The sequence below is a fragment of the Globicephala melas genome, chromosome 2, assembly GCF_963455315.2.
Source record: "Globicephala melas chromosome 2, mGloMel1.2, whole genome shotgun sequence".
NCBI lineage: Eukaryota > Metazoa > Chordata > Mammalia > Artiodactyla > Delphinidae > Globicephala > Globicephala melas.
This window is the reverse complement of record NC_083315.2, coordinates 136799329-136824753: the sequence shown is the minus strand read 5'-3', so window position 1 is coordinate 136824753 and position 25425 is coordinate 136799329. Positions and strand designations below refer to the sequence as shown.

At 35.5% G+C, this 25425-nt stretch overlaps 1 protein-coding gene across 1 annotated transcript in view; it reads left to right on the top strand.

Annotated features, from left to right (window-relative positions):
- The window catches only part of C2H14orf39 (chromosome 2 C14orf39 homolog), a 52197-nt gene that overhangs the window by 4305 nt on the left and 22467 nt on the right, over positions 1-25425 (top strand). The window contains exons 4-10 of the mRNA XM_030854458.1: positions 785-874; positions 18113-18300; positions 18393-18435; positions 20126-20246; positions 21189-21280; positions 22728-22861; positions 24136-24212. Of these exons, the coding sequence (XP_030710318.1) occupies positions 785-874; positions 18113-18300; positions 18393-18435; positions 20126-20246; positions 21189-21280; positions 22728-22861; positions 24136-24212 (745 nt within the window). The remainder of the gene's footprint in view (positions 1-784; positions 875-18112; positions 18301-18392; positions 18436-20125; positions 20247-21188; positions 21281-22727; positions 22862-24135; positions 24213-25425) is intronic.

Sequence of the window (25425 nt, the reverse complement as noted above, 5' to 3'; positions counted from 1 at the left end):
AATATCAATATTAGTAGTTATTATTCAGTGTTGAGAATATAGATGATAATTATTTTCTTATGTATACTTTTCTGTTCTTCCAAAATGGGTATGCATACTTCTTGAATCTGAAAAAATAAAAAAGATTAGGAAAAAGAGCTAGAGGAAATATTTGAACAATACTTAGAATGTAAGCTGCCGTGGTGTATACTTAATTTTAGATTTTTCACACTGGCAACATTTTTTGAGTCATGTAATAAAACAAATGTATAAGTTGAATATTCATTTTATTCTTACTATCTGATTTTATAATTCATTATGGTCTAGTTTCTTTCTTTCAAGTTCAGGAGGGTATAAAACCTGACTTTCTAAATTTCAAAGGAGAAAAAAGCCTCTCTTTATCCCTTATCCTAGCTCTTTAAATGTTTACTCCAAAAGAATTTCTTAGCTAAGATCTTAGAAGTATGATGAGGAACAAAGCCTGATGTTGGAGCGTTGCAGAGTATATTCCAGAAATGCCATAGTAATACACAGTCCATCCATGTCACATTTGTTCCTTCCCTAGTCATGGTTCCAAAACAAGCTTTATGTAAAAATTAATCGATATTGATATTTGAGCATATGTATGATTGCATGAATGGTCATAGTGGTGGTGATCGGAGATGGGAATGTTTTTCTTGATGTAAGCTTGTTTTTTCCAGGAAAGGAAAGATTTGTTTATCTTTAAATGGTTACATTCATTTTTATTATTTCTTAAATTAGTTTATCATTCTGAGATGCTAATTACAGTATTTTTTTTCCATAGCTGGAGGCCAACATGTGATATATTTCATAAACATGAAGACTATATGAAGGACCAGTTTACTGTTTATCAAGAAACTGTTGAAAAAGACAGGTACAGATATTAATTTAAGCTTATCAATTCTATAACTTAGTATTAATAAAATATTCTTTGCAAAAATATTAATTGAAAAATTTTTTTAGTTTATTTATTTTTAAAGCAAATTCAGTGTTTTGGACTCTGGTTGTCACTGTTGGCCTACCTATTTGTTGTAAAGCTCTATCCAACCTTTGATATATTTAAATATATCCTTAGAAACTATTTATCAGTAGCAGTTATAAGGCAGAGTGCTTCAATTAATATTTTTTATGACTGAATTGCTATAGTCAAACATCTGGGGGAGTAGTTAGCTGTATAATTAGCTTATGAAAAATTTGGAGTGTTGACTTTTGAAGGGTATATTTATATTGAACTTGTTTTTCGGAGTGCTGATTTAGTGGGGTGTTACATTCTGACAGAGAAATACTATTGGGTTGGCCAAAAATTAAGATGTTACGGAGAAATCCGAATGAACTTTTTGGCCAACCCAATAATATTTGTGTGGGCTTATTTTATTATGTGTTAAATCACCTGGTTTGGGGGAGTAAATGTAATTAATGAATATAATGAAACAAGGTGAGGAACTTTGAACACGTTATATAGCATTATAATTTCACTTAATTTAAAAAATTGAAATGTTTTTATTTTTAACATAATTGGACAAGAGCAGTGTTGATTTAATTTTTATTTATCTTACTACTTTCCCCCTAGCTTTATTGAGGTATAATTGACACATAGCAGTAAGTCTGAGGTGTAAAACATGATTTAATACATGTGTGTATTGTGAAATGATTACCACAATAAGGTTAGGTAACACATCTATCACTCTATTATATTTTTTGTAGTGAGAATATTTAAGATTTACTCTTTTAACAACTTTCAAGTATATAATACAGTATTATTATATTCACCATGCGTTATATTAGATCCCCAGAACTTATTCAGCTTTTAACTGGAAGCTTGTACTCTCTGACCAACATCTTTTCATTTCCTCTACCCGTCAGCCCCTGGAAACCACCATTATACTCTCTGCTTCTATGAATTCAGCTTTTTTAAAAGATTTTACATATAAGTGAGATCATAACAGTATTTGTCTTTGTCTGACTTATTCAGTTAGCATAACACTCTCAAGGTCCATCTGTGTTGTCACAAATGGCAGGATTTCCTTCTTTTTTAGTGGCTAAATAACATTCCATTTTTATATATATCACATTCAAAAAATCTATTCATCTGTCAGTGGACACTTAGGTTGTTTCCATGTCTTGGCCATTGTGAATAATGCTTCAATGAACATGGTGCAGATATCTCTTTGGGATAGTGATTTTATTTCCTTTGAATATGTAACTAGAAGTGGGATTACTGGATCATATGGCTTTTCTATTTTTAATTTTTTGAGGTGCCTCCATACTGTTTTCCATGGTGGCTGTATCAATTTACATTCCCACCACTGGTATACAAGGGTTCCCTTTTCTCTACATCCTTGCCAACACCTATCTTTTGTCTTTCGGTAATAGCCATTCTACACATATGAGGTACTATCTCATTGTGGTTTTGATTTGCATTTCTCTGATAATTGGTGGTATTGAGCATCTTTTCATGTACCTATTGACTATTTGTCTTCTTTGGAAAAATGTCTCTCAGCCCTTTGCCCATTTTTAACTTGGATTATTAGTCTTTTTGCTATTCAGTTGTGTGAGTTCCTTATGTATTTTGGATATTAACCCCTTATTGGATATATGGTTTGCAAACATTTTCTCCCATTCTATAGTCTGCCTCTTCATTTTGTTGATTGATTCTTTTGCTGTGCAGAAGCTTTTATAGTTTGATGTAGTCCCACTTGTTTATTTTTGCTTTTGTTGCTTGTGCTTTTGGTATCATATCCCCAAAAATCATTGCCAAAACCAACATCAAGGAGATTTTTTCCCTAGGAGTTTTATGATTTCAGGTCTTACATTTAATTTAAGTCTTTAATCCATTTTGAGTTCATCTTTATGAGTGGTATAAGATAGGGGTCCAGTTCCATTCTTTTGCATGTGGCTATCCAGTTTTCCCAGCATTGTTTATTGCAGACTATCCTTTCCCCATTGAGTATTTTTGGCTTCCTTTCCAAATATTGATTGACTGTATATGCATGGATTTATTTCTGGACTCTTGATTCTGTTCCATTGGTTTACCTGTCTGTTTTTATGCCAATACTATGCTTTTTTTGTTTGTTTGTTTGTTTGTTTTGGCGGTACGCCGGCCTCTCACTGTTGTGGCCTCTCCCGCTGCGGAGCACAGGCTCCGGATGCGCAGGCTCAGCGGCCATGGCTCACGGGCCCAGCCGCTCCGCGGCATGTGTGATCTTCCCAGACCGGGGCACGAACCCATGTCCCCTGCATCGGCAGGCGGACTCTCAACCACTGGGCCACCAGGGAAGCCCGATTCTATTTTGATTACTATATCTTTGTAGCATAGTTTGAAATGAGGAAGTGTGATGCTTCCACCTTTGTTTTTTTTTGAGATTTCCAGAAATTGACTATTTGGGGCCTTTTGTGGTTCCATACAAATTTTAGGATTTTTTTTCTATTTCTGTGAAAAATGCCATTGTAATTTTGATGAGATTGCATTGAAGTTTTAGATAGCTTTGGGTAGTATGGATATTATAACAGTATTAATTCTTATGATCTGTGAGCACAGAATATCTTTCCATATTTATGTCTTCTTCAGTTTCTTTCATAGTGTCTTATAGTTCTCAGTGTACAAATCTTTCACCTTCTTGGTTAAATTTATTCCTAAGTTTTTAAATGTGTTTGATGCTACTGTAAATGGGATTGTTTTCTTTATTTTTTTTTCAGGTAGTTCCTTGTTTGTGTATAGAAGTGCAACTGATTTTTGTATGTTGATTTTGTATCCTGAAACTTTATTGAATTTGTTGATTAGTTCTAATAGGTTTTTGGTGGAGTCTTAGAATTTTCTATATATTGATATAAGGATATACTATTTACAAACAGACCATTTCACTTTTTCCTTTCCTATTTGGATGCCTTTTATTTCTTTTTCTTGCCTAATTGCTTTAGCTAGCTCTTCCAGTATTATATTGAATAAGAGTGGTGAGAATGGCACCTTTGTCTTGTTTCTGATTTTGGAGGAAAAGCTTTTAGCTATTTACCATTGAGTATGATATTAGTTATGGACTTGTCATATATAGCCTTTATTATGTTGAGGTATACCCAATTTATTGAAAGTTTTTATCATGAAAGGGTGTCAGATTTTGCCAAATACTTTTTCTGCATCTACTGAGATCATATAATTTTTATCCTTCACTCTATTAATGTGGTATTTCATGTTTAATTATTTGTGTATATTGAACCATCCTTGCATCCAAGGATAAATCCCATTTCGTATTCGTGTATGATTCTTTTAGAGTGCTGTTGAATTTGTTTGCTAGTATTTTTTTTTGAGAATTTTTTCATCCATATTCATCAGGAATATTGGCTTCTAGTTTTCTTTTCTTGTAGTGTCCTTATTTGGCTTTTTTTTTTTTTTTGCGGTACGCGGGCCTCTCACTGCTGTGGCCTCTCCCGTTGTGGAGCACAGGCTCCGGACGTGCAGGCCCAGCGGCCATGGCTCACGGGCCCAGCCTCTCCGTGGCATGTGGGATCCTCCCAGACCGGGGCACGAACCCGCGTCCCCTGCATCGGCAGGCGGACTCTCAACCACTGCGCCACCAGGGAAGCCCCTTATTTGGCTTTTTATCAGGGTAATGCTGGCCTCATAAAATGAATTGGAGAGTGTTTTCTCCTCTTCCATTTTTTGGGAAGAGTTTGAGAAGGATTGATGTTAATTCTTCTTTAAATGTCTGGTACAGTTTACCAGTGAAACCATCTGGTCCTGGGCTTTTCTCTGTTGGGAGGGTTTTGATTACTGCTTCTATCTCCTTACTAGGAATTGACCTGTTCAGATTTTTAAATTTTTTTCATAATTCAATCTTGGTAGGTTGTATGTTTCTAGAAATTTATCCATTTCTTTTAGGTTATCTAATTTGTTGTCCTATAATTGTTAATAGTAGCCTCTTAAGAGCTTTTGTATTTCTTTGGTGTCAGGTATATTATCTCCTCTTTCATTTATAACTTTGAGTCCTCTCTCTTTCCCTTGGCTAGTCTAGCAAAAGGTTTGTAAATTTTGTTTATCTTTTCAAAAAAGCATCTTTTTTTTTTTAAAAAAAAGCAACTTTTTGTTTCATTGATGTTTTCCTGTTGTCCTTCATGTCTCTAGTCCATTTATTTCTGCTCTAACCTTTGTTATTTCCTTCTTTCTGCTATCTTTATGGTTAGATTGTTCTTCTTTTTCTAATTCCTTGGGAAGTGACCTTCTTTGTCTCTTGTGACTGATTTTGACTGAAAGTCTATCTTATCTGATATAAGTATAAGCACTTCTGATTTCCTTTGGTTACATTTGTATGGAATATCTTTTTCTATCCCTTCACTTTCAGCTCATGTGTTTCATTAAAGCTAAAGTAAGTTTCTTGCAGGCAGCATATTGTTGGGTCTTGTTTTTTTTAATCCACTCAGCCACTCTTTGTCTTTTGAATTTAGTCTATTTACATTTAAAGTAATTATTGATAGGTATGGACTTACTATTGCCATTTAATTAATTGTTTTCTGAGTGTATTTTTAGTCCCTTTGTTCCTTTCTTCCTCTCTTGCTGTCTTCCTTTGCGATTTTTTTTTTGTAGTGGTATGCTTTAATTCCTTTCTCTTTCTTTTTTGTGTATCTACTATAAATTTTTTCTCTGTGGTTACCGTGACGCTTACATAAAACATCTTATAGATATAACAGACTTATTGATAACAAGTAACCTTCAATTGCATACAAAGACTGCACTTTTACTTCTCCTCCCCCCACATTTAATGCTATTGATGTCATACTTTATATTGTGCATCCATTAACAAATTATTGTAGCTATAATTTTAATAATATTTTAAACTTTCATACTAGAGATTAAAGTGATTTGCATACTATCATTACAGTATTATGGTATTCTGAATTTGAGTATATATTCACCTTTACCATTAAGTTTTATTCTTTTATATGTTTTCATGTTGTTACTTAGCATCCTTTTATTTCAGCTTGAAAAACTCCCCTTAATATTTTCTAAAAGGTAGTAGTAATGAACTCCTTTAGTGGTAATGAACTCCCTTAGCTTTTGTCTGTCTGGGAATGTCCTTATTTTTCCTTCATTTCTAAAGGAGAGTTTTTCTGGGTGTTGGCAGTTTTTTCTTTCAGTACTTTGAATATGTGATCCCATTCTCTTCTGGCCTGGAAGGTTTGTGCAGAGAAATCTCCTGATGACATTACAGGGGTTCCCTAGTGATGAGTTATTTTTCTCTTGATGCTTTCAAAATTCTTTTTGTCTTTGCATTTTAACATTTTGATTATAATGTGTCTTGGAGTAATCTTCTTTGGGTTGATCTTGCTTGGGGTCTTTTGGGCTTCCTGTACCCAGATGTCTATCTCTTTCCTAATATTTGGGAAGTTTTCAGCTATTATTTCTTTTCTTTTTAAAAAATTTTTGTTGGAGTATAATCAATTTACAATGTTGTGTTAGTTTCAGGTACACAGCAAAGTGAATCTGTTATACAAATACAGATATCTACTCTTTTTTAGATTCTTTTCCCATATAGGCCATTACAGAGTATTGAGTAGAGTTCCTTGTGCTATACAGTAGGTCCTTATTAGTTATCTGTTTTTTTTAAAATAAATTTATTTATTTATATGTTTATCTTTGGCTGCATTGGGTCTGCGTTGCTGCGCACAGGCTTTCTCTAGTTGCAGCGAGCAGGGGCTACTCTTCGTTGTGGTGTGCGGGCTTCTTATTGTGGTGGCTTCTCTTGTTGTGGAGCATAAACTCTAGGCGTGTGGGCTTCAGTAATTGTGGCACATGGGCTCAGCAGTTGTGGCTTGCGTGCTCTAGAGTGCGCTCTCAGTAGTTGTGGTGCATGGGCTTAGTTGCTCTGTGGCATGTGAGATCTTCCCGGACCAGGGCTCGAACCCATGTCCCCATGCAGGTGGATTCTTAACCACCGTGCCCCCAGGGAAGCCCTAGTTATCTGTTTTATATATAGTAGTGTGTATGTGTCAATTCCAATCTTCCACTTTATCTCTCCTCCCCCAACCTCTGGTAACATAAGTTTATTTTCTACATCGGTAACTCTATTTCTGTTTTGTAGATAAGTTCATTTGTAGCCTTTTTTAAGATTCCACATATAAGTGATATCATATGATATTTGTCTTTCTCTGTATGACTTACTTGACTCAGTATGAGAATCTCTAGGTCCATCCATGTTGCTGCAAATGGCATTATTTTGTTCTTTTTTATAGCTGAGTAATCAGCTATTATTTCTTTAAATAAGCTTTCTGCCTCTTTCTGTCTCTCTTTTCTCCTTCTGGGACTTCCGTGATGCAAATATTTGTTTGCTTTGCAGTGTTCCATAATTTATGTAGATTTTCTTCACTGTTTTTCATTCTTTTTCTTTTTGTTCCTCTAAGTAGCTAATTTCAAATGAATAGCCTTTGAGTTTGCCGATTCTTTCTTTTATATGATCAAGTCTATTATTGATGCTCTCTATTGAATATTTCAGTCCTGCTATTGTGTTCTTTAGCTCCACAGTTTCTGTTTGGTTCTATTTTATGGTTTCTATTTCTTTATTAAACTTCTCATTTTGTACATGCATTGTTTTCCTGATTTCGTTTAGTTGTCTGTGTTCTCTTGTATTTTATTGAGTTTCTTTAAGATGATTACTTTGAATTCTTTTCAAGGCAAACTGTAGATCTCCATTTCTTTGGGGTCAGTTACTGAAGATTTATTACTTTTCTTTTGATGGTGTCATGTTTGCCTAATTCTTTGTGATATGCTTAGCCTTGCATTGGTGTCTGTGCACTTGAACAAACAAACACTTCTTCCAGTCTTTACAGTCTGGTTTTGGGAGGTAAAGACCTTCTCCTGTTGGTTTCCTGGGCTGATGGGGTTACCTATAGAACTGCAGTTGTGCTGGGTTGGAGCTGATTTTGAAGCTGTCATTGAGTTTGTAGTGGGATCCATGGTTGGTGTGCTTGTTACCAGGGGCTCAGGCAGGTATGGATCCTGTCTGGTCCCTGGGTGGGTGAGACTTCCTCCAGTACTTTGTTCAGTAGAATAGTACTGGGACAAAGGTCTGATTCAGGTTCCACAGTTGGGTCCTTAGTCAGCAGGCATGTTACCAAGTGTGTAGACAAGTTTGTCTCCCAGCAAGTCCCTGGGAGAGTTCATGCCTAGTCACTGAATGGATTCATGGGTGGTCAGGACTGGCCCTGGACTGTGGCTGAGAGGGGCTAGAACTGAGTCTCAGGGCTGTTTCAGATTCTGCAAACAAAACTGAGGTCTACAGTCCTGGTTTCTCAAGGCACAGATAGGCATGTCTCCAACCAGCTCTCTCCGTGGGCTGGACTGCTCCCTGATTGTGGCTAGAGGGGCTGGAGCCAAGTATAGGGCCCTTTCAAGATCTCCAGTGGAGCATATAGCAGTATCTCTTTGGGTCCCTGGGCCAGAAGTTCTGTTAGTGCTAGACTGCTTGAGATCTAGAATCAAGTATGAGTCCTTTCATGATCTATGGGGTGCAGACAGGAGTGTCTCTTGCTTGAACCCTGGACCCGCAGTACTGTGGAAAAACTGTGCTGTGAGAGGGCTGGAACCAACTATAGGGTGCTTTAGGATCTTTAGGGGCATAGACAGGAGTGTCTCCTGCTGGGTCTGTGTGCCAGCAGGATTCTTCAGTGACTGTGGCTGGGACAGGTTAGAATCTAGTTACAGGGCCCTTTCAGAATCTACAGTCTCACTGAGCTTGGCAGGTTTATCTCCTGGTATTCCCAGACTGTGGCCATGAAGGGCTGGAACTGGTTCACCTGCTACTTCTGAGACCACAGCCAGGACCAGGGTCTGTATGCCTATTGCCTGACACACAGGTAGGTGTGACTTCTCCCAGGTCCCTTGGTTTATGGGGCTGGTTACAGACCCAATGCTAGATAGGCCTGTAGCTGAGTTCTCAGGGGTACAGAGATGTTTTCTGGGTCTGTAGCCAGGACCACAGTCAGCAAGTTAAACCACCAAGATGTGAGTCCGTTTTATCAAAATGGCTTTCCTCAGTCTTGGACTGCACCAGGATTTCACAGTCTCCTACCTGGATTCCAAAGCTTCCACAAAGGCACTTTTGTCCGTGGTTTGATGGCAAACTTTTATTGCTGAGGGGGGTGATATGCGCAAGGGGCATTTTATTTTGCCATCTTGCCGATGTCACTCCTATTCTAATATTCTAATTAAAAACACCCACACAAAATCTAGAATGCAGTACATTTCATATTAAAAACTGGGTCTTAAGGTAGGGACTGAGGTATAGATTTGGACTTCATTGGCATTTGAAATCATGAAAATAGATGAGATTGCCCAGGGAAAGTATAAAGCAAAAAGAAGAGAAAGCTGGAGTACATGATCATCCAAGAAATAGGCAGAGGGTAGAATTAACAAAGGAGACTTACTTTGTTATTTATAGGCCCCACTTCAATTCAAAAAGAATTTGAAATGATTTATATAAATAATACCATAGTGTTAAAATAAAGTTAGACATACAAATTGAGGCTATAGGGAAGTTAGGGTAATATAGGAAGATGAAGCCTTTGATCTGGATAGAAATTCATACGATATGGTCTTACACATTTGTTAGATATAGGCAAAATTAGGCTTTGAAATTCCTAATAGTAGCCAAAGCATTGTGGAAGTGTGATCAATTTGGAATTCAGAATATTCGTTTAAAAAACAGTTCAGGGCTTCCCTGGTGGCGCAGTGGTTGAGAGTCCGCCTGCTGATGCAGGGGACACGGGTTCGTGCCCCGGTCCGGGAAGATCCCACATGCCACGGAGCGGCTGGGCCTGTGAGCCATGGCCGCTGAGCCTGCGCATCTGGAGCCTGTGCTCCGCAGCGGGAGAGGCCACAACAGTGAGAGGCCTGCGTACCGCAAAAACAAACAAACAAACAAACAAAAAAACAGTTCAGTTGCTTAGGATAAGCAGAGGTTTTTTCCCTAGTACTCAGACTTGAGAGAAATTTGTTCCCTGGATTCTCATAAAGGGGAAATTGTGCGATATGGTAGTCAGTATCTTCAGTGGCCTCCCTCAAATAAACACAATATGTATTACTGCTTTTTATAACATCTCTCAGTGCAAGCTATAGCTATAAAATATTATTTAAAATGATTCTATGAGGGGCTAAAGCAAACCAGTCCAATAAGTACCTCTCTGATAGTGTTTGTTGTGATGACTTCTCTTAGCTAGCCAGAGGTATGGAAGTGAAAACAGCTATCTCTTTCTTTCTTAAACCAGCCATATAGGTTGATTGACTTGATGACTCAATACTATTATTTATAAGAGGAAAAGAGTCCATTTGTTGGTATCATGGGTAATGAAGGAAGTAGAGGCACCAGCTACTTATTTCTCCTAATCTCCCATCCCTGTCCCAGGCATTCACGAAGACTAGCATTGCTGAGATGAGATAGTAATGGCTCTTCTTGAATCATGGCTTGGGGTGGCAAGGTTCTTGTATGGAGTATATTAGAAGAATTGCCGTGAATATGCAGTCTGAACAGGGTAGATGGGGTGTGCTAATCTCATCTGAAACTGGTGTCCCAGACTCAGTTTTCTTATAGGTATTTCCCTCCTTTTGGACTATTTTCCCAAAAAGTGAAGGCTTAATTAGCAAATATGCATTTAGAAGAATAGGAAGAAACTTGTTTTAGGCTAAACTACTTTATTTTTGCATAAGGGGACAGAGTTTAGTAATATTAAGAAATTAAAACATTATTAAGATTCAGACCTGCTGACCAGTAGAAGGCTGTTATCCTTTTCTTCTTACTATACAAGCAGTTTATGAATACTTCTTTTCTCATCTGCTAAGGCAAGATAATCATTGAAGTATCTTTTAAGAAATTCCCCCATATAGTATGGCTTGATTTAGAAAATTTATAAACTTTTGAGGAATATAAGGACTATATATTTTTAGAAAATTTTCTATGAATGTTATTTTTTGAAAGTATGTATTTGTTAATAACTGGGTAAAAAAAGGATCCAAGAATATATTTTCTTTTTTTAAATTGAAGTATGGTTGATTTACAATATTTACAATATTGTGTTAGTTTCAGTGTACAGCAAAGTGATCAGTTTTATATATATAAATACATATATTTATATATACATATACACATTTTCCGATTGTTTTCCATTATAGGTTATTATAAGATATTGAATACAGTTCTCTGTGCTATACAGTAAAGCCTTGTTGTTTATCTGTTTTATATATGGTAGTGCATATCTGTTAATCCCATACTTCTTATTTATTCCTCCCCCTCTTTGGTAACCATAAGTTTGCTTTCTATGTCTATGAGTCTGTTTCTGTTTTGTAAATAAATTCATTTGTACTATTTTTTTTTTTAGATTCCACATATACGTGATATCATATGGTATTTGTCTTTCTCTGTCTGACTTACTTCACTTAGCATGATAATCTCTAGGTCCATCCCTATTGCCGCAAAAGGCATTATTTCATTGTTTTTTATGTCGGAGTAATATTCTATTATATATATATGCCACGTCTTCTTTATCCATTCATCTGTTGATGGACACTTAGATTGCTTCTATATCTTGCCTATTGTAAACAGTGCTGCTATGATCATTGGAGTGCATGTATCTTTTCAAATTAGAGTTTTCATCTTTTACAGATATACGCCCAGTAGTGGTAACTCCATTTTTAGTTTTTTAAGGAACCTCCATATTGTTTTCCATAGTGGCTGCACTAATTTACATTCCCACCAACAGTGTAGGAGGGTACCCTTTTCTCCATACCCTATCCAGCATTTATTATTTGTAGACTGTGAGGTGATACCTCCTTGTAGTTTTGCTTTGCATTTCTCTAATAATTAGCAGTGTTGAGCATCTTTTCATGTGTCTGTTGGCCATCTGTATGTCTTCTTTCGAGAAATGTCTATTTAGTCTTCTGCCCGTTTTTTGATTGGGTTGTTTGTTTCTCTGATATTGAGTTGTATGAGCTCTTTGTATGTTTTGGAAATTAAGCCCCTGTCAGCTGCATTCTTTGCAAATATCTTCTCCCAGTCCGTGGGTTGTCTTTTTGTTTTGTTTATGGTTTCCTTTACTGTGTGAAAGCTGTTAAGTTTGATTAGGTCCCATTTGTTTATTTTTGCTTTTATTTTGCCTTGAGAGACTGACCCAAGGAAACATTGGTACGATTTATGTCAGAGAATGTTTTACCTATGTTCTCTTCTAGGAGTTTTATGGTGTCATGTTTTATATTTAAGTCTTTAAGCCATTTTGAATTTATTTTTGTGTGTGGTATGAGGGAGTGTTCTGACTTCATTGATTTACATGAGTCTGTCCAGCTTTCCCAACACCACTTGCTGAAGAGACTGTCTTTTCTCTATTGTATATTCTTGCCTCCTTGGTCGAAGATTAATTGGCCATAGGTGTGGGGGTTTATTTCTGGGTCCTCTATTCTGTTCCATCTCTATATGTCTGTTTTTGTGCCAGTACCACCCTGTTTTGATTACTGTAGCTTTGTAATATTGCCTGAAGTCTAGAAGGGTTATGCCCCCAGCTTTGTTCTTTTCCCTCAGGATTGCTTTGGCAATTCTGGGTCTTTTGTGGTTCCATATAAATTTTAGAATTATTTGTTCTAGTTCTGTGAAAAATGTCATGGGTAATTTGATAGGGATTGCATTAAATCTGTAGATTTGTTTGGGTAGTATGGCAATTTTCACTATATTAATTCTTCCAACCCAAGACCATGGGATATCTTTTCATTTCTTTGAATCATCTTCAGTTTCCTTCATCAGTGTTTTATAGTTCTCAGCATATAAATCTTTCACTTCCTTGGTTAGGTTTATTCCTAGTTTTTTTTTTTTTTTGATGCAATGTGATTTTAAACAAGATTGCTTTTTTACTTTCTCTTTCTGATACTTCATTGTTAGTGTAAAGAAGTGCAACAGATTTCTGTATATTAATCTTGTATCCTGATACCTTGCTGAATTCGTTTGTCAGTTCTGGTAGTTTCTGTTTGGAGTCTTAAGGGTTTTCTGTAGAGTATCATGTTATCTGCATATAATGACAATTTTACCTCTTCCCTTCTAATCTGGATGCCTTTCATTTCTTTTTCTTGCCTGATTGCTGTGCCTAGGACTTCCAATAGTATGTTGAATTAAAGTGATGAGAGTGGGCATCCTTGTCTTATTCCAGCACTTAGCAGGAAGACTTTCAGCTTTCCACCATTTAGTATCATGTAAGGTGTGGATTTGTCATAGATGGCTTTTATTATGTTATGTTCCCTTTATACCCACTTTGGTGAGAGTTTTTATCATGAATAAATGTTGAATTTTATCAAATGCTTTTTCTGCCTCTGTTGAGATGATCATGTGGTTTTTGTATTTTCTTTTGTTGTTGTGGTGTATCACATTGATTGATTTGTGTTTGTTGAACCATCCTTGTGACTCTGGGATGAATCCAATTTGATTATGGTGTATGGCCCTTTTTATGTGTTGTTGGACTTGGTTTGCTAATATTTTGTTGAGGATTTTTGCGTCTACATTCATCAAAGATATTGGCCTGTAATTTTCTTTTTTGGTAGTGTCTTTTTCTGGTTTTGGTATCAGGGTGATGGTGACTTCATAGAATGACTTTGGGAGTGTTCTCTCCTCTTCAGTCTTTTGGAAGAGTTTGAGAAGGATAGATATAAGTTCTTTGTATGTTTGGTAGAATAACCCAGTGAAGCCATCCAGTCCTGGACTTTTGTTTGCAGGGAGCCTTTTTTATTACAGATTCTATTTCACTTCTAGTGATCAGTCTGTTCAACTTATCTGTTTCTTCTTGATTCAGTTTTGCAGGCTGTATGTTTCTAGCAACTTGTCCATTTCTTCTAGGTTGTCAAATTTGTTGGCATATAACTGTTCACAATATTTTCTTAGTAATTTTTTGTATTTCTATGGTGTTGTTACTGAGTCCAAGCTCACTCTGCTTGCCACATGGCAGGCCAGTAAATCGGGAGAAGAGGTGTTGAGGCAAGGAATAGTGACTTTATTCGGAAAGCCAGCAGACCAAGAAGATGGCAGACTAGTGTCTTAGAAGAACCATCTTATTGGGGTCTGGATGCCAGTTTCTTCTATAGAACAGAGAGGGGACAGAGGTGAGGAAGTAAAGTAAAAAGGCCATAAGTCTTGCAGATATCTCCTGGAATAGCCAGCCTTGGGAAGGGGATGTATTAATTTCTTCTTTCTTGCAGCCATTCATAGGTGGACAGGGTCAGGATGTTTCCCTGAACAAAGGCACTTTGGTTTAACATTCAGGCAGAGGGGCAGGTTCCCTGAAGCAGACCATTATGTATAGACAGTAACCTTTTAGTGAACAAAAGCAGCAGGAAGCAAAGGTTAAAGTAAGAGAAACAGATCCAACATGTAGTCAGATTTGTTCATCCCCGTAACAATATTGGTTATTTCTCCTCTTCCATTTCTTATTTATTTGTATCCTGTCTCTTTTCTTCTTGGTGAGCTTGGCTAGAGGCTTGTCAATTTCATTTATCCTTTCAACTATTTTGGTCCTCCTGTATTGGGTGCATATGTGTTAATGAGTCTGATATCCTCTTCTTGTATTGATCATCTTATTATATGTTGACCTTCATTGTCTTTCTTTGTGGCCTTCGTTTTAAAGTCTATTTTGTCTGATGTGAGTATTGCTACCCCCACTTTCTTGTCATTTCCTTTTGCATGAAATATCTTTTTCCATCCCCTCACTTTCAATCTATATGTGTCTTTCACCCAGAAGTGGGTCTCTTGTAGGCAGCATATTGTAGATTCTTGTTTTATTATCTAACCTGCCACTCTGTGTATTTGATTGGTGCATTTAGTCCATTTATATATAAAGTAATTACTGATAGTATGTATTTATTGCCATTTTAAACCTTGTTTTCTGGTTCATTTTGCACATCTTTGTTCCTTTCTCCCCTTTCTGTTTTTCCGTTTGTGGTTTGTATTATGCTTGAGTTCCTTTATTTTTGTTTTTTGTGAATTTATTTTATGTTTTTGATTTGTGATTATCCTGGTTTTCAAGTATGTTATCTCATAACTGTATCTACTTCCTTTAGAATCATAGTCATATAAGCTCAAACACATTCTAAAAGATTTGCATTTTCTTACTCCCCTCCCCCATATTTTGTGATTTTAATGTCCTGTTTTACATCTTCATGTTTATCTTTTTGCTCTTCATTGTATTTATAATTGCTTTCACAGAATTTTTTTGATTGTTTTTTAATCCATGTACTGGCTTATTTAAGTGATATTCAATCCTTTTATATATTTGCCTTTCCTATCGTGAGTTTACCTTTTTTATTGATTCCTGCTTCTTTTCTATTTAGAGAAGATCTCTCAATATTTCTTTTAGGATAGATTTAGTATTGCTGTCTTCTTTTAGTTTTTGCTTGTCTGAGAAATTGTTTATCTCGCCTTCTATTCTAAATGACAGTCTGGCCGGGTAGAGTATCCTAGGTTGCAGGTTGTTGTTCTTCAGGACTTTGGATATATCTTGCCCCTCCTTTATGGCCTGCAAAGTTTCTTTAGAGAAATTAGCTGGTAGCCTTATGGGGGTTCCCTTGTAACTGACTCTTTGTTTTTTCTTTTGCTGCCTTTAGAATCTTCTCTTTATCTTTCACTTTTGCCATTTTAATTATGATATGTCTTGGATTTGGACTGTTTGGGTTCATCTTGTTTGGCAACCTCTGTGCTTCCTGTACCTGTATTGCTGTTTCCTTCTTTAGGTTTGGGAAGTTTTCAGCCATAATTTCTTTGAAAACATTTTTGATCCCCCTTTCTCTTCTTTTTTTCCTGGGATTCCTATTATGTGTAGATTGGCTTGCTCTTATTATTCCATAGATCTCGTATGTTGCTTTGTTTCATTTTTTCATTTGTCTTTCTGTCTGCTGTTTTGCTTGGGTGATTTCAGTTATTCTGTCTTCCAGATCACTTCTTATTCTGCATTATTTAGTTTACTATTTATGCCTTTTGCTCAGTTTTCATTTTGGAAATTGAGTTGTCTAATTTCGATTGGCTTCTTTTTATAGTTTCTAATTCCTTGTTACAGTGATCTGCATTTCTATTGATAGTCTTTCGTAGTTCCTTCAACATTTTTATTACCTCCGTTTTGAACTCAGCGTCTGGTAGATTGGAGAGGTCTGTTTCATTGTTCTTTCAGGGAATTTCTCTGGTTCTTTTAATTCAGAGTAGTTCCTCTGCTTTTTTCATTTTACTTATATTTCTCCAACTCTATGAATTTTGGAGAAACAGTTATTTACTGTGGTCTTGAAGGTCTGTTTTTATGTGGGAGTGACCCTTGTGTAGACTGTGTGAGTGCAGTATTTTCGGTGCGAGGGCTGTTTGTGGTATGGATGCTTGCCAAGACTTTCCTCAGGTTGTGCTGGCCCTTGTCCCCTTGATAGGGGATGTGTTTGGTGTTGTGGTGACCAGAGCCTGCACTGGATGTTCGGTGGGGCCTCCTCTTTGCTCTGGTGGTTGTCACAGCCCTGTCAGGGTCAGGGTCTGCTCCCCAGTTGTTGGAATAGAAGCCCCCAGATCCGATTCTAAGCTGTGATGTGAGGTAGGTGGGACTGGGAGCTCTCCCTCTGAGAAAGGAGGCACTGCGTGTTCTTCCGTAGGAGCTGTCCACTGGGACATGCAACTCTGTGATGCCACCTGCTACTTGGTGTGCACGCCCACAAAGAAATCTGTTGTTAGCGCTGCCCTCGAGGGGCCACATCCACTGCTGAAGTGCTCATAATGAGCTCAGAGGTCCTTTAGGCATGCACGTGTGCTCGCAAATCTGCCTGCACAAGAACCTGCCCGAGCCTCACCCCCATGCCAAAGCGGAAGTGCAGGTAATTGGCTCAGATTCAGCCCTTCTGCAGGAGCAGTGGTTACATGGGAATTTTTCTTGTAGCTTTGGTTGTGTGAGATCTTCTGCAAGTTTTCAGTAGGTATTCTGTGAGAATTGTTCCACTTGTAGATGTAGTTTTGATGTGTTTGTGGAGGAGGTAAGCTCCACGTCCCTCTACTCTGCCATCTTTTTCTCCTCCCAAGAATATGTTTTTTGCAATGAACCTGGATTGAACATGTTCAGTGTTGTAGATGAGGACTGACAAACTTTTTTTTGTAAAGGGCCATATAGTAAACGTTCCAGGCTTTGTGGAAATATACAGTCTTTGTCACAGCTACTCAAGTCTGATACTGTGGTACAAGAGCAACTTTAGGCAGTACATAAGTGATTGACTGTGTTCTAATAAAACTTTATTTATGGACATTACAGTTTGATTTTCATATAATTTTAATATGCCATGAAACATTATTATTCTTTTGTTTTTTTAATCATTTAAAAATGTAAAAATTGTTCTTAGCTCATAGGCTGTACAAAAACAGGTGGCAGATTAGATGTGGCCCATTGATCATAGTAACTGACCCCTATTGTAGATCAAGCAAAATTCAAATGAGAAGGAAGAGTTAATATCCTTTTGCAAGAATTGACCATCTCATTCAAGACTGGTTCCGAAATAGATGACCAGGCACCTCTACCTTAGTTGTACTTGAAGGAGTTCCTCCAAACAGTGCTGAAATTTTCTTATAAAATAGTTCTGGAGTATACAAGAATGTTTGTGACCCCAGAGTTCTATCACCTAGAACATGATAACTTTAGCTTAGAAAACTGAAGAGATTTAATAGCATAGTTATAGAGGTAGCTGAACTGGGAAGAATAGAGATTCAGAACTCAGGGAGGATAGAGATTCAAGAAGTCATCAAAAGAACCAGGTTCTGCAGTGTCATTTAGGATGAAAAGTGAAAAGAGATCACTAAGGTGGACAAATTAGGTCATTGATAACCTTGGGAAGGGTAGTTTCATTAAACTGGTGGAAGTGGAAGTTTAATTGAAAATGATTAAGGAGTGAGTAACTCAGGTAGTGGAGAAAAAGAGTAGAGAATTGAAAAGTGTAATAGAGTTAAGAAAAAAGTTTGAAGGACAGACAGTATTGAGGGAAGCAGAATAAGTAGATTTTTAACTTGTCTGTTATGCTTAATTTAGTAGACTTTAACAAGTGATTTTAGATATACTTTTGTTATATTGACATCATTTCTTTTAATTTTAACAGAAAAATGTACCACAGTTATATATGTCAGTATAAAGATGTTTTAAAGCAATACCAACAAAAATACTCAGAAACACCTCTTTCACATGAATATTATGAGAAGAAAAGAGAACATGAAGAAATTCAAAACAGAGTGTTGGCATGTACTGAACAACTAAAAATGAATGAAACTATTTTTATGGAATTTTTAGGTATTAATGGTTTTGTTACATACTGTTTTAATAACATTACTTTTGTAATAAAAATATAATAAATTAGTCTAAAATATGACTTTGTTTTTCAGTGCCTGCTCCCTTTCCATCACTTACCAGTTGGACATTACATATGTATCCACAGTAGTATTTCTACTTAGAATTTTTATTGGATAAGTATTATTTCTGTATTTTAATTGTTATTGCATTTCCTTGTGAGAATCACATTGATTTGGTATTTTGTTTAATTAAAAAATTTAGAGATTACTTTAAAGATCATTTGGGATTAGTTTTCATACATGTGCATGTCATCAGAAGCAAGAAATTTTAATGCCAATAAGTGGTATATGTATCTGTCTTTAAGTGGCATATCTTATCACCCAAACCAATGAAAAAGTCATCTTGCTCTGTCTTACCAAAGAGTTCCAATTAAATCAATTGATTATTACTTGTTAAGATGGAAGATGGTAAGGAGGTGAGTCACAATTCATTGGGTACCTACTTTGTGCCAGGCAATACTCAAGAAGATACAGAACTTTCTTATAAGGAGCTCACAGTTTAGTAGAGGAAACAGACATGTAAACAAGTAATACAGTGACATTGTATTAGATGCTTAAGTAATTCTTAATTGGTCTAAGTCTCATCTGTTTGTCAAGGAGACCTTCCCTGATGATGAACTTGGAACTTTAATCCTCTTCCAACCTCCACAATCCTTCATATGCTTTCCTATCAGATTATAACTCCACTGTTTGTACTAAGTCTTCTTTATCCCTGCATTCTACCTTGCTTCATTCTACTTCATCCCAAATCATCCTTTTAACTCCTTTGCTGCTTGCTCTCTCCATGTTTGGGTTTTAGCTTATTCTGTACTTAGTTGTTCATTTGCTGCCCTTCTGTGTTTAGGAAGAGGCAGAGGTTGGTAGATGCATAAGGCACAGCAGGGGTTTAGGGAGTTGGATGTAGAAACGGATGAGACATAAGATTACATGACATGAAGAGGTGATGGAGGTAGGGAGAATTGAAGATTAGGATTTAAATGTCTATATCTGAAATTTTAAATTGATACTTTTGATAACAGCATAGCATTATAAATAATGTTCATCTGAAATTTCATGTGCTAGCATATAAATCATAAGTTTTAGCGAAATAGGAAAGGTCTGATAAAGATTTTCTCTGGAATTCTTGTTCATTGACACTGTTTTATTCATTTTTAAATTCTCCTAAATGGATTGTAGAGTAACTTAGGAAATGGTAGTAGCTAATAACCATGCAGGGTGTCTATTAACAGCTGAGAAATTCTCTACTTGAAATTGGGTATAAATCCAGTTCAAGCAGAAAGTTCAGATAGAAGATGCAGCTCTCTTTTGAGTTCTGCAGGGTGCACTGATGGACCTTAAACAGCAAGAAAAGGAAAATTGAGTGGATTTTTAATGTTAACTTTGGAACAAATAAATTATAGAAACACAAGATGTTAAGTTTGGACCTGAATTGATTATGTTCATCATGCCAAATGACATGATAAAGTTGGGTAAAAACCAAAAGTAAAAAAACCACCCTGTGGAAATATTTAACTGAAAGAAAAAATCCTGACACATATTTTTGAAGAAATGTTATTTTTAAGCTAAATATATAACATAGATGAACAATAAATTGTCTTTGTCAGTTTGCCAAATGTTTGTACTAGTCTTACAGCTATTTTCAGATATTGTTATTAATATTGCTTATATGGTACATATACAAATAATGTTACATAATACTAATTATTTTTATATAGTGTATGTAAGTGTGAGAGTTACTTGTATAACATAGTTCCTTAACATAAAAGGGTTAATTTGAGATGTAAGACACAAGATACTCTTAAACATGCCAACAAATTTTCCAAAAGATCATATGAATTGAAGAAAGAAGTAAATGATGTGGAAATAGAAATTAATTATTTAAACCAGGTATTAATTTTATTATATGTTTCTAATATATGTGTTAATGTATAAGTGTAATGGTGTGTTAGATGAATGTCTAAGAAGAACTGTTTCTAAAGAGCCTCGATATGGAGAAAAGCTTATAATAATTTATTTGCCTCAGATTACCATTGAAGCCAAAATGTGTTTTAGGTATTGAGTGTATTCAGCTCTGAGTTTTGGGAAATAGTTTAACTTTCTTTGGGTGCTAAGGAAAGAAGATAGGAAGGAACAAGATGGAGCTTAATAATAGGTATTTAAAGGCATTAGCAGAGCTTACAACAGTGTTGTCAAAAAAGAGAACAAGGCAGTAAATAATTTAAAAGACTTAATCTAGAAAATTTATGACTATAATCTTTATAAAGCTAGTTTAGCCTTTAAGATTGATGGTGCATGATATCTTCATGAATACATTTTTAGTATTGTATTGAAATGTGGCTTTCATTGGTGGATATGAGAACCCATCAAAGTCACTTCCAAATCTTGAAAAAAAGTTGAATAGCTGATTTTCTAAATTTTCTGAAAACTGTGTAAAGATGGTATATTTATCATTCATAGGCATGAGGTTCCAAGTAGTATTAATATCATTTTAGTAATGAGAAGAAAGTGGATGCTACTTTCTTTAAAATATATGGTAACTACATCTCTATGTAGGTAATCAATGTCTACTTTGCTTCTGACTGTCCTTTTTAAAAAAGAAGATGAAAGTTCATTGAAATCTAATAGGTTTGTTAATGGAGTTGTAAGAAAAAAGGAGTATGATTTATTGTTAATTTTGACTCTTTTCACTAAAAGATTGCTAATACTACCAAAAATATGTCTTGTGATTATGTAGAAAAAATCATATTCATTAGTTAGGATAAACCATATGTTTATCCTTAATGCTTTGCAGGTAATTATTTTGTTTTGCTTTATCATTTTTCCTTTTAGCAGATTACAAGACTTTATGAAATGAAGAATCTTTCAGAAACTCGGGAAGAAAAAAATAAAAATATAGAAAAGAGAAAGGAATCGAAAGAAAGGTATAAGTAAACTTTAAAATGGGATTTTATATGAACAGTTATTCTGCATTTAAAATTTGATTACATATTCTAGCCCAAGCCACTAATATTTACATAGTATCTATAAACATTTATTGTGCAGGCTGTTTTCTATTCATTTCTTACAAAAAATATTAATTTATACCTTTAAATATTATGGACTAATATTCAAAATTGCTTATTATTTAGTAAGGTAAAGGATAATGTGTAGAGGGAAATAGGGTAGCAGCAGCCCGTTTGCTGTTCTGTAACCTGTCAGTTGTACATTTCATCCAGTTTTCCATTATGGGTCACCAAAAGGAGTAAAACAAGAGGAAAAATGATGGGAACAGCAATGTATTTGCCTTTTTATCATCCTGTCACCAGCTTGACCAGTTCTCCTTTGCCACAGAGAGTGAAGATGAATCAAAATGTTACTGAATCTGTGGCATCATATGTTTCCTTGTCTTTCATCCTAATGGTGATAAAATAGACATCAGTGGTGGAGGCACTTAAAAAGAAAAGATTGATTTTGTCTGTAATTGTGTGACAGAAAAATAGATGTATTACTGTTGCTGTTTTTGATAAACTTTCTACTTTTTCTCTTTCTGCCTATACCCTTTTAAAATCTTAAATTCCTCTTCTCAGGCTATATTGCTCTTAATCTGATTTTTCAACACACTCTTCTCCCAAGTTAATTTCCCTTATCTTATTTCCTTGGATCTGTTATTTTTATTGATTTTCCCACTCCCACGTCTCACATCCATGGTAATGTGTCTTTAATTTTATAATGAAATTGATTAGAAAAATACAGAAATGTACAGAATTTCACTTTATTGATAACTTTTTAATATAAAAATTCTCTGTTGAGAGAAACTTATATAACTTTAGTTATTTTTACTTATATTTTCATAGTTATTATCAAATAATACCAGTATTTACATTATTATTTAACTATCAATAATATAAATTATTTCTCTAATTTAGGAAAAATTCAATGGAATTATTCTTCCAGTAAAATATTTAAGAGATCCATTTATGATTGTAATATTGCTTTAATGATGTCTGTGTTCATGCTAGTTGATTTTTTTCTGAATAAATCTTTTTAAAGTTTGAAGTAGTACTTCAAAATCTAAAGCATGCTATTTGCAAATACAGTTTTGGTTTAAAATGTTTTTCACAGGTTTAGAAAGTCTTTTAAAATGATTATGTTTTAAAAATGAGGGTGTCGTACATTGAGAAGAGCACTGGACTTAATCAGGAAATGTGTATTTTAGTTGTGACACTAGTAAGTAATTTAATAATATTGGGCAGGTTTGTTAAATTCTCTGGAACTTCTTTTCATTATCTGCAAATTGAGGAGTTTTAACTATATAATATCTAAGTATCTCTTCTAGCTTTAAAATATGTTAATTTTTTACTTAGCTAATATTTATAATTCACTCTTTAGAATTTTTGAAAAAGATGAACAGCATGTACTTGTGTTGAATAAAACCCCTCAAAGCAGTCAATTATTTCTTCCATATGAATCTCAGAAATTAGTCAAACCAATAAAGATGCATCCTTCAGAACCAAGAGTTAAAGGTACAGTATCTGTTTATTATTCAAAAACTTAGTTTTCTTTGAAAACACTTAAAAGAAGAAATAGAAAGGAGCAACTTTAGTTATCATTTGGTGTAAGCAAGAGCAAACAATACTGGAGACCTATAGACTCAGTAAAGTGCCACTTTGATTTTTTCTGAGAGCAAACAAGATGTGCCTTCTATACATAACATTTTTCTCTTTGAGAAAGAAATCACTCATACGATATTTTATTTTCTTTTTTTTTTTTTGATATTTTTTAAAAAAGTGTTTCAGCCTGGTTTCCAGCTGTCAGGGGAGGATGAATAATTATATATTTTTCATTTGAGAGGTTGTATTATCAGTATGTATGATTAAAGTGAGTGGCAGACTTGTGATAATGATATTTATGACTTAGTCACTGAGATATTTGAATGTTTCATTCAATGGATAGATTAACTACATTGTGTTAGGTTAACTGTATTGGCTGTTTTAGTCCCCCAGTCATTAATATCACCACTCTTTGTTCTTTGGTTCCCCATTATAAAGATGTAGTCCCATTATAAAGATGTAGTTTTGTCAGCTGTTTTTTTATTTTATTTTTTTTCCCTTTTTTTTTTTTTTTTTTTTTTTGCGGTACGCGGGCCTCTCACTGTTGTGGCCTCTCCCGTTGAGGAGCACAGGCTCCGGACGTGCAGTCTCAGCGGCCATGGCTCACGGGCCCAGCTGCTGCGCGGCATTTGGGATCCTCCCGGACCAGGGCAGGAACCCGTGTCCCCTGCATCGGCAGGCGGACTGTCAACCACTGCACCACCAGGGAAGCCCTGTCAGCTGTTTTTTTTTTTTTTTTGCGGTACGTGGGGCCTCTCACTGTTGTGGCCTCTCCCGTTGTGGAGCACAGGCTCCAGATGCGCAGGCTCAGCGGCCATGGCTCACAGGCCTAGCCGCTCCGCGGCATGTGGGATCTTCCTGGCCCGGGGCACGAACCCGTGTCCCCTGCATCGGCAGGCGGACTCTCAACCACTGCGCCACCAGGGAAGCCCTGTCAGCTGTTTTTTTAAATTTAATTTATTTATTTTTGTCAGCTGTTTTTCATTTTACGTTCATGGTTATTGTAATAGCTATTATATATATTGAGGAATTAAGAATATGTAGTGATTCATAATTCTTTATTTTAATTTAAATTAAATATTAATGTAACTTGATTTTTTAAAATTACAAGATTAGGTTAAATATTGGGCATGCTATTTGATTCTATTTCTGGAATTGATTTGAAGTAGTACCATTTAATAACCTAGATAAAAAAGAAGAAAGTTCTGTGAAGCAGTCAAAACTTGCCAGTATTGACTTCAGACAAAAAGAAAGTGATACTCAGGTAGGTATTTCTTTTTTAATAGTACAAATTAAGTGCTTGCATTAAATGAGATAGTGAATGTATTGCATTTAGGACGTGTGTGTGTGTGTGTGTTATAAATATATTAAAGTAGCCATTAGTTCAATCTCAGGATCTAAAAGACTTAAGAGTTTCAATATGGCAGCCTGAGCACATACTGTAGCCTTCTCCCTTACTTCTAAAAATAAAAGATACTTGAAAATACCAATCTCTGTACCCAGTAGACCAAAAACGGTAAGACATTTCTAAAGGAATTATATTGAAGAGGGAAATTGTGGCACCATCTCCACAATGTCATTATTTCTCAAGCTCCATTGGTGTTTTCTTTCCCTGCTATCCTTAATGCTAAGCTTTCACCTCAAGGTTATTTCATGGTCAGAAGCTAACCATTACAACTTGTCATCATATCTTCCTTCTAGGCAGGAAAGAAGAAGGGGAGAAAGGCTAGTTGAGTCAGCCTCATTTTAGGGATCTTTTATGGAAGCTTCTTAAACAATTTATGTTAATGTTTCATTGGCCAGAACTTTGTAACATGGCTACCTCTATCTGCAGAAAGGTTGAGAAATATGATGGGTTTTTTGTTTGTTTGCTTTTAAAATCACAACACAAAGGAAATGTAGATATTGGATAGGATAGAAAACTGGCAGTTTCTGTCATAAGAACAAATCAAATAGATGAAAAATAAGTAAGGATGTAGAGGATCTGAGTAGCACAATTAGCAAACTTTTTACCCAACATACACAAAATTCAGTTAAATTTTGTTTGCAGTATTCACCAAAATTGACTATTTACTAGAACAAAAAGGATATCTCAACCAATTCTAAAAAGCTGCTCTCTTCACTAACCACAGCATAAAAAAATACAAGTTAAACGAAAACATAGCCCTCTCCTCAAAAAACTATCTGGCTGAGAAAAAAGAAATTCACATACTTTGAAATTACTTTTGGGTTATAGAAGAAATCAAAATAGAATTTAAAAACTACTTAAAAGAATACTATAAACCCAAACCTGTGAAAAGTAGCCAAATTGGTCCTCAGAGAGACATTTATATTTGAAAACAAATATACTAGAAAATAAGAAAGATTAAAATTAGCTGAACTTTAAGTATGAAAAGTTGCACTCAAAGTATGAAAAGCTTAACTCAAAATACAGAAATAAAATAATAAATGCAAAGAAAGTAGAAATTAATGAAATT